This window comes from Carlito syrichta, unplaced genomic scaffold (assembly GCF_000164805.1).
Source record: "Carlito syrichta isolate Samal-C Ts95f unplaced genomic scaffold, Tarsius_syrichta-2.0.1 Scaffold302587, whole genome shotgun sequence".
Classification (NCBI taxonomy): Eukaryota; Metazoa; Chordata; class Mammalia; order Primates; family Tarsiidae; genus Carlito; species Carlito syrichta.
The window spans coordinates 207,535-217,100 of record NW_007246683.1 but is presented as its reverse complement, the minus strand read 5'-3'; the positions used below and the strand labels follow the sequence as shown (position 1 = coordinate 217,100).

Genomic DNA, 9,566 nt, shown 5'->3' with positions numbered 1-9,566 from the left:
CAAAAAAAAAAAAAAAAAAGAAAGGAGTTAGAGCTTGTTTTTATTCATATGTTGTAGGCAAAAAAGCCAATGCTGGAAAGGACTTATGTGGTCATGGGTCAAGACTGGAGAACAGGCCATCTGGTCTCTGCTGTAGCCCAGCCATTCTTCCAACAGAGCCTCCTGAAAGGCAGCCATATCTTATGTACAATTCATGTCCTGTAACTTCATCAGTGGCCCACTTCGTTTTACTTTCCCTTTGGCATATTTGGTGTTTTCCTTGTTGCCCTAGACATACCAGGAAATCCAGAGCCAAATGTACAGTCTCCACAGAGCCACCATGTCATCTACATCACTTTCATGTATAGAGCCTCATTTGTCCTTGATTCTGACTTTTCTAATTGTCTTTGACTAACCTATTGTTGAGCTGCAGCAGTCCATCTTTTTTAAATCGAAGATGATCATACGACATTAATTTCATGTAAAAAATCCTGTTCTTTGGTTGAGAAGTGTGCTTAACAACTGACTTTTCAAGCCCCTGACTTGAAGATGTTTATAAATCAATTGATATAAGAGTGAGAGCTGACAATTAAAGAAATCAAGGACATTCATTCTCAGTCTTCCATAGGGAAAATGCAGAACTTCTCTTGCGTGCCACAGGCTGGGTGGAAATGAGAATTCCTGGTGCCCTGGCCACAGCCCGCCCTGGTGTCATCAGCTGCAGGGAAGAGGAGCTGTCCTAAAGTCAGGCCCCTCAGCTATGGCACCCAGACCCAGTATCCCTCCGTGTTTGCTGACCCTTAGAAAACACAGATGGGTAGTGTACACAGACAAGGCTACTTTTGCCATGGAATATCAGAACTGTTCCCGTGGCTTGGTGAGCACAATACCTTAGAAGGTCATCAGTTGGCCTCAAGGTCTGGGGGGAGAAGGGTGTAGAACTGTTGGTCTAGACAGACTGTCCCAGCCTGAGACTCTCCAGTGATTTGTCAGAGCCTCACTAGGTGCAGGAGAACAGTGAGTTTATGGGTAGATGGCCAGGGATGGAGGGAAAAGCAAACATCTCCTACCACATAAATTCAGTGTAACCTTAAACAAGTTAAGAGAGGGTCAGGAATGGCGGGTGCAGATCACAGACTCGCAAAGGACTGAGCCAGCTCACTGAGCCCCATGTAACAGGGACATCTGCCAAAAATAGGCAGCTCAGAAGGCTCAGCTTTAAGAGCATCTGCATTCCCTGCTCTGCCTGGCCAGAAATAGGCAAATCCAACCTTTAGACAAAAAGCCAACCATCCACTCGAAAAGAAGCCTCGATTTCCTTGTGGAGACACAGCAGGATCTCTGCTGACAGCAAGTCCTGCTGATGTGTCTGTTTTCTAAATGTTTGCGTTACAGTTGTCCTGGAGAAAGATGATGGTAGCTCGCTCCAGTACAGTGGCCAGGGGTTGGAGCAAAGTCATGGGGGAGTCGAGGGATGGCCGTAAGGACACAGAACCCACGGCACTCGGCAACCTGGAGGTGAGGAGTGAGGGAGGGACAGGAACAACGTCCACACTCCCAGGGCCTCACCCAGGAGACAGCAGGGAGAACTTTCCAAAAGGTCCGCTCTGAGCAGCTGTGTGGGTGGCAGTGCCTGGGCCTCCCTCCCTTTCTCCCTTATGTCCCATTTCCCTGCAAAGCCCAGGGTCCCCATTTGCACCTTACTTGTGTTTCTCTCCTGGGGGGCTCCCTTCCCACCCACCGAGCATCAGCCCCTGGGTCTTAGGATTTGTGGCCCTCCCAATAAGGGAGCTGCAGTGGGGTGTGTGTGTGGGGGTGTGTGTGTGTGTGTGTAAGAGAAAGAAAGGGAAAGAGAGAGACAGAGACCGAGGAAGAAGGAGGGGAGGGAGAGAGGGCTGCAGGAGTGTGTTCCCTCAAACACTTGGAATTCCTTCTCCCTGCGAGCTCACTGTCACCACCCATCACCCACCACCCACACCCCACCCCCAACGTTCTTCACCTGGCTGACTCCCCATCCCTCAAGTCTCAATTCCAATGTCACCTCCTCACAAAGACTTTTACTGGCCCAAGTACCTTGGCCATCACCAATATCACCCTTGTATTCTTTCCTGGTCTCTTTTTGGCTACTCTTATCCTAAGTTGTTATGGCATATATATTTATATCTATTTAAATGGCTGTCTTCCTCGTTACATTGCAAGGCCCCTGAGAGCAAGGCCCATGTCTGCCCGTTCTCTCCTCTGTCCCTGAAGTGGACACAGTGTCTCCATGTTACAGGTGCTCTGCAAACATCTGCTGCAGGAAGGAGTAGATGTGGAGGGAGGTGTGAGGATAAGGCTAGTATCCAATTGGCTCAGGAAGACCACCCACCACCCAGAGTCTGTTTCTATAGGAGGAGGCTATCTGAAGAATTGTTTCTGGTTTATCCTTCAATTCCCCCAAGTTAGCCATTTCTGCCTGCCTTGTAAGGATTGGTAAATGCAAGTGTATTTGTATTTCTTTAAACACTTAAGACATTTCACACTCCCACATATCAAGGTTTCTGAGGTCTTCTTTTCTCTTAATGCCAGCTTTGAGATTTGACATGAATACAGAAGCACAGTTCTTGTGTCTCTGGGTAACTTCTCCTTCATGGACACGATCTGGCATCAGATAAGTGTAAAGAAGGACAGTGAGTTCAGAGCCTCAGATTTAGAGCAGTTTTAAAAATTTACCTTTGTAAATTTTTCATTTCATGTGAAGACCTTTGTTTTTCATTTCATGTGAAGACAAAAATACAAGTAATAGCATGAACAAGCTTGGCTTGGATCCTTACCAGGAATGAAGAGGCATGTCTTCCTCGATTTTCTATTATGGAGCCATGTTGCCTTGTAACCTAAGTGACTCTTTAGTTGCATTCCTGGCTGCACTGCCTCTGTTAGTATATAGGATGTGTTCCGTCAATATTCTCGTTGTCTGAAATTCCCCCACTGGAAGTTACGAAGCAATTCCAGGACCTCAGGCTGGAAGTTGTGAGAGGATGGGAGGAAGGAAGACACCACCAGTCTACTTCTACAGGGTGCTGCTAAGTAAATGACCCGGGTAATGACTGCACATCTTCGGAGATCCCCCAAAACAGAAATATATGCTTCTGGGTATTTAAGTGTTGTGGTGTTTTAAAGCCCAAGTATACTGAGTTAGCTAACCCTGTGCTGTAACTGCCACTGAGCCACCCCTCTGTCCACACTGGAAAGGGTGCTCTCTGAGGCACCATAGCTAGGAAAACAGCAAACTGATGACACCTGTCCTAGTTTCCTTGGCTCCTGACCTCCTTAGAACTTAGCATTCAAACCTCAAAGTCATGTTCAAAATAATTTTCAAAGTTGGCATCAAATGTTCATTGTCTCTTAACTACCCAAATTTATACATGACTCCTAAGAAAAAGCAGTAAATAGCAAACATGCTCTACTCTTGAACATGCCTGGATTTTGATGCTGAAGGTTTTTAGCACCGTGCTCACATGGGAACTTCCCTACCAGGGGCTTTAGTAACTGATGAATCACTGGAGTCCTATGGTCCAGCCATGTCTTAAGGCTCCACATAAGAATTTCCCCAGCTTTTCTGTTAATCATCCATTCATTCATTTAGTAACTATTGCTTCTACTTGCGTGCTGGGGACTGTGCAAGATTCTGGAAACCAATGGTGAGCAAGATGGCCCCATTTGGGGACAGCCTGCAGACTAGGGTAAAAGCAGACATTCCCTTCTGTCTTCCTGCAAGAGAAGGAAGAGCTTCTTCTTTGGTATTTAAGGAATATTAGACACACAAGTGACTTCTCATAACCCTTGCATAAAAAATCAAGGAGAATGACAGCAATGTAATGGCACCCTAAACATCATCTAGATACTCAGAATTACCATTTAATGTTCACTTTAAAGTGAGAAAAACACCCTTTGGTGGTTGATTTCAAAGAGGTGTGCATGGGCCTCTCAGAAGAATCCAGAGCACACAGGATTCTTTATTCATGGTGGAGAATGTTCTAATGTCAAGGTTTAGTGAGGTCTTGACTTAGCTCAGTGAGGTGTCTACAATGCCTAGCTCTGGTAAGTTCAGTTAACATTTATTGACTTCTTCTCTGTGAATGCCTATGTTTTTAGCAAAAGAACTGAAACACCTAATTCACCATTAAAATGCTTAAGTAAATTTAGCTAAGAACAGGAGAACACTGAAAACTTCAATTTATATTTTTTAGGTAAATATGCAGCTATATAAAACATTCTCTAGTAGAAAACCATAATGGGTTATTTTGTTATCTTAAAAAGGTATCCTTTTAAGAGTAGTTCAGTTGATAGATGAACCATTTTGTCCCATCTTGGTGCCTGTTCTTGCCTCCTGGACCCTGTTACCCTAAGAGGGATTGGGGGGGTGCTAAGGATCTGTCTCTGTCTCCTAGTTGACATTCCTTTGTATCTCTTCTCACATCAGCTGGAATTTTGAATAAATATCCTTAGGAAGGATAAGTAGCCTCAGAAAAGAAACATCTATTAATACCAGAACACGAGAGCTCTGACTGGGGTCTAGGGCTAGGATGGAGATGGGACTTACCTCTCCAGGACTTGTTTACTCAAAAGGGTCACTTTACCCACCGCAATCCCCCTCCTAACTCCACTATCTCTACTCAATAACACCCCCAGTGAAAATGATCAGTGTACAAGGTCTGAAAAAAATGGCAGGGGTGTGTGGTGGTAGTAGAATCACTGAGAATTTGTATGAGTTCTATCAAAATGGTATCTCTTTCCCTAGAGAATGAGGGGCCAGGGAGAAGAAGCTTCAATCACCAAAGGTGTGGGATGATGAGTATTAGATTTTGAAAGCCATCTGTTAAGGCAGAGTGAACTGAGACCTTGGGCTGTCTCAATCAATTGTTACAGTGTCAGTGAAATCCTAATGCCACAGCGAATGAATTAACACCAAGCCTTGTCGACATCAGTTCCTCTCAAATGAACTGCGTCAGAGGCACTCATACATATGTAAACACAGAAGTTCGAGTGGCTTTAAAATTAGCCCTCATCTTTTGCACCGACTGAAGGTATTTCTGAGCATGGAGGAGAAAATGAAGTCTATTCCGGTAAGCAGTGTTAGCCCTTGAGAGAAAGGCGTCTCTCTGACTGGCAGTGAGTGAGAGGAAGCATCTTGCCTCTCTTGCTTGCTGTCCCTTTCAAGACCTCTCCTCTAACAGGCCCAGCATGGAGTAAGCTTCATCTTGTTAACCGGAGATGTACCCAGGCTTTCAATAGCTGTAATCCAAGTGGGGTGCTGGAAGGGTTTTCATCAATTATTACTGGTGTGAAAAACCTGTCCCTACCCCTTCCCTCAAAGCAACAGAGCTTTCTCAAGGTTCCTGAATGTCCAGGGTCAGAGCACTCTATCTGAGGATTAGAGCAGTGCTGGTTCAACCCCATGGAATGAGGAGCTCGGTGCCTATGCCAGGCCGAGGCCCAGTGCACACTTAGAAAGGGAGGGGGCTTATTAGACAGAGGGGCTGGGATTCTTGCCTTTGCAGAATTTGAATTATGTACTAAATAAAATAATAGTTTACTACTTCCTGTTGCTATAGAAGTCAACTAAGAAATAGTGATTATTTTCTGTTATTTAAAAAAGCTTGTCCTAGTCTCATCTGATATTTCCTTCCTCTAAAGACAACCACATTCTCAGATTTCAGAACCACATTCTCATTTCCTCAGTTTGAAACATTTCACTTTGCTATTTTCCACAGCTTATAAAGACAAAGCATTTTGGCTGCTTGCATTTTAATTTTCTTGAAGACCTAAAAATGGTTGATCAGAATGAATAAACAGCCTTCAGTACTAAGTCCCCAGACCCTCACACCTTTCTTGACTCAAGCTATTATGTCGAAAAATTAATTTGATCTTTTAAAAATATATTATAAAACATTTTAGATATGCAGAAAAGTATGGATATATAACAAATACCTTTGAATTTACTATTCAGTATAGGAAATAAAACATGACATACAGTTTAAGTTCCTTGTATACCTATCGTAGCCCCAAATAATGACTATTTTGAATTTGATATCATTCCCATGCTTTTTTCATTTTACTGTAGTTTTGTTTTACATGGTTTAAAACTTCATATAAATTATCTATATATTATATCCATCCATCTGCAATTTTCTTTTTCCCCGTTGACTTCATAATTATGAGATTAATCTATGTTTGTATGTATGCATATATATACCTATTATCTGACATTAGTATGTTATCACATACATATGATATAATACAATGCATATGTAAATCATGATATACATACCATTATTACTAACTATTGCTAAATTATTCTACAAAGGGGTAACACCAATTTTAATACCCACTATCAATATGTAAGAGTTCTTATTTATTTGAATATTTGACAAAGCTTAGTATCATCATAGTTTTTACAAATTTTTACAATTTTATGGGTAAAGTGATACCCACCTCCTGAAATTGTAGTTTGCATTTCTGATTATTAATAAGATTAAGCATGTTTATTGGCCAGTTGTCAACTCTTTGAAGAATCTGTTTACATCTTTTGACCATTTTTCAATTGAGAGGTTTTGCTTTGGCTTGGTTTTTCTCATTACTTTATAGGAGTTCTTTATGTATTCTGAATATTAAGCCTTTGTCAGTTCTGTGTATTGCACATTTCTTTCCTCGGTGTAGTTTGTCTTTGTGCTTGCTTATGGTGAACTCTGGTGCACAGATGTTTTGAGTCTTCATATAGTTACATTTTATCAGTCTTTATTTTGGGTTTGTCCAGACCTTGTCTATGAAATACTTTCATACCTCAAGATCAGAAGAATATCCTCCAATATTTTTACCTAAAATCTCCAAGTTTTACATCTCACAGTAGTTCTTCAAGTCTTCCTGGGATTAATTTTTGTGTTTTGCATGGGATAGTGATCTATTTTCTTCCATTGGAAAACCAGTGGTCCCAGTACCATTTGTTGACTAGCCCACCTTTTCCTCATCAATCCTGCAGGGGCTTTTCTGTCATCTGCCATATCTTGGGCTCTCTGCCCTGTTCCATTGGTCTCTTTGTCTACCCCTGACTGAAAACCACACTGTCTTAATACTGTAGTTCTTGTTTTGTTTTGCTTTGCTTTTTTTTTTTTTTTTTTTTTTAGTTGGAGTCTCACTCTGTCGCCCAGGCTGGAGTGAAGTAGCACACTCACGGCCACTCCACCATCAACCTGCTGGGTTCCAGCGATCCTTCTACCTCAGCCTTCCAAGTAGCCAGAACTATAGGTGTGCGCTACCAAGCCCAGCAAAAAAAAATTTTTTTATTGTAGAGTTGCCCAGGCTGGTCTCGAACCCACACGTTCAGGCAATCCACTTGCCTTGGGTTCCCAAAGTGCTGGGATTACAGGCTGAGCCACCGAGCCTGGCCAATACTGTAGTTCTATAAAAAGTCATAGCATCTAGTAAAGCAATTTCCTTACCTCATTCTTTTTCAAAATTATTTTGGCCATTTTGGGCACAACTTTAATCTTTTTCCTCTCCTTGAGTTTGCGCTGCAATCAAATGGCAAGACAAAATAAGCCTAAGGGAGAAATCAAGCCAAAGCCAGGCTTGGACAATCTACTAGCTGAATATTTAACTCCTAACAACTAAGAAACTGCTGTGTACCTGTGAGTACAGAAAGCCCATATAACAATAAGGTACTTGTTTGCAAGAAACAAAACCATTTATTAAAAAACTTTCCTGGGCAAAAGCCATATAAAAATAGAAACTGAAGCCAAGGTTCTTGTCTTTATTTTTTTTTAAATACTAAAGTTTTTTTTTTTTTTTGGCATAAGATAGTTTTAAGAAATAGCGTGAATACTGAACATTTGTTTCCTAGATCCCTCAGAACATCCAAATCAAAGGTCAGACTGTCCCTAGGAGAAACCCCGAGAAAGTTCCTTCAAAGTATGCGTCTAAGAATGAAGTACTTTTTCTTTCATTCAAGGGAGACTTTATTCTCCTGCAAAATGTTCTTAGTGGCCTTTCCATAATCTCATGATTACTACTTGGTATTCTGCAGTGTCTTCAGATTCAGACCCTCTTGTATGGACCACAGGACAAGAGGACTCTAGCCACGCAGCAGACCCTGGACATCCTGTCCACGTGAGTTGGCTTTCTCTCACACGTCCTCCTCTGAGCATCTCACATACCTTCTCTATTCAGAATCTCAGAGGAAGCTGTTTCTAGAAGGTTCTGTGGTACCTTCTGTGAAAAGTTTGACTGACTTCCCATAACTTGCATAGTTAAATGTAAGACCAGCTTCTTTGAAAACCCAGTTGTAAAACATCTTCCTTGCCCATATATTAGAAAGGAATTTGCCCTTTAAGTCAGAAACACACTGGATTTCACTCTCCCATAGACCAGCCCCATGCAGGCTGAGGCACCTGCTGGAGTGGGGATCTCAGCACACTCACTTGGCCTCCTAGATCCCTGCGTTGGGCTTCCCTCCGCCGTTGGGTAACTGTCAGGACTTCAACTGGAGAGTCCGCTGATTTGACCTTGAAAGTTGGCTGCCACATGCTTTCTCAGCCTGTGAGCAGAGGCCCAGCGCTCTGCTATGGAGGGCCCACCTCACAGAGCCTGTGTCCCCCACCAGTCTCATGCTGATGCTGAGTCCATGCTCAGGGAAGCAAGGCAGCAGCCTGGAGTAGAGAGCAGCACTGGCCTCTTTTAGGGCAGGGAAGGTCAGCCAAGGAGGCTGACAATCCTCTTTGCTCATGTCCTGTTCACCAAGCCAGCTAGGGGCTGATTGCCTCAGCTCATCAAAGATGGTTGCGAGGAAGTAAACGTGGGAGGAGAACTTCTAATGTGCTGTGCTCTTGTGCCATGAGCCTCCTCTCTTCACACCCCTCGAAACTGCTCCTGACATGGACCTGGGCAGTTGCTAGCCTGGCTCACAGCAGCAAAGGCTGGGTAGAAACCATGTGGAGGGCTGAGGGGGTGCCCGCTTACCCCATCCTCTGCTTGTTTGCAGGACCCCTGAGGTTGCCACAAAGCCAAGACAAGTTTCAAAAGCCAGAGTGGCCTTTGGCACCAGCATCCCTCAGCATACTGTGCTGGGGAAGGCCAGGACCAGCACAGCGGACTGAGACCCCCCTACCCCAAAGCAAGCTTGGGGCAGGCCCGGCACTGCCATTGAAGGTGCTATACAAATCTCTCTACAAGAAGATGGAATTCAGGAGTCAGAATGCAGATTTTCAAGGCCAAATGTTTGCTCTAACATGCATCAGTGATACCTTAAACCTCCCGGGGGCCACATTTTAACAGTGGATGCCCTTCAGGGTGATATATATGCTATAACATATTTTTCTTTTTATCACCTAAGTGGTTTTTCTTGCCAACAAGGATTTTTACTCATCAGCACTTCTGCAGCTGAAAGACTTCAGAATTTCAGAACCTCCTGTGCAGGAAAGTCGATTGTACACATCATGGCTCCTCGCACACGTCTGGAGTCAGATTTGGAACAATAATGTTCTGGAAAAAGCCCTTTCTTGTAGAACGCTAATAGGGACTGAGAATAAAGTGCTAATAAAGGCAACTTGGAA

The 9,566-nt window shown here is 43.3% G+C and overlaps 1 protein-coding gene across 1 annotated transcript in view; it reads left to right on the top strand.

Moving 5' to 3' along the window:
- Positions 1-9,566, top strand: part of TTC23 (tetratricopeptide repeat domain 23) — a 109,738-nt gene extending 100,172 nt beyond the window's left edge. Inside the window, exons 10-11 of the mRNA XM_008056970.2 lie at positions 8,042-8,124; positions 8,996-9,566. Of these exons, the coding sequence (XP_008055161.2) occupies positions 8,042-8,124; positions 8,996-9,110 (198 nt within the window). The 3' untranslated portion in view covers positions 9,111-9,566. The remainder of the gene's footprint in view (positions 1-8,041; positions 8,125-8,995) is intronic.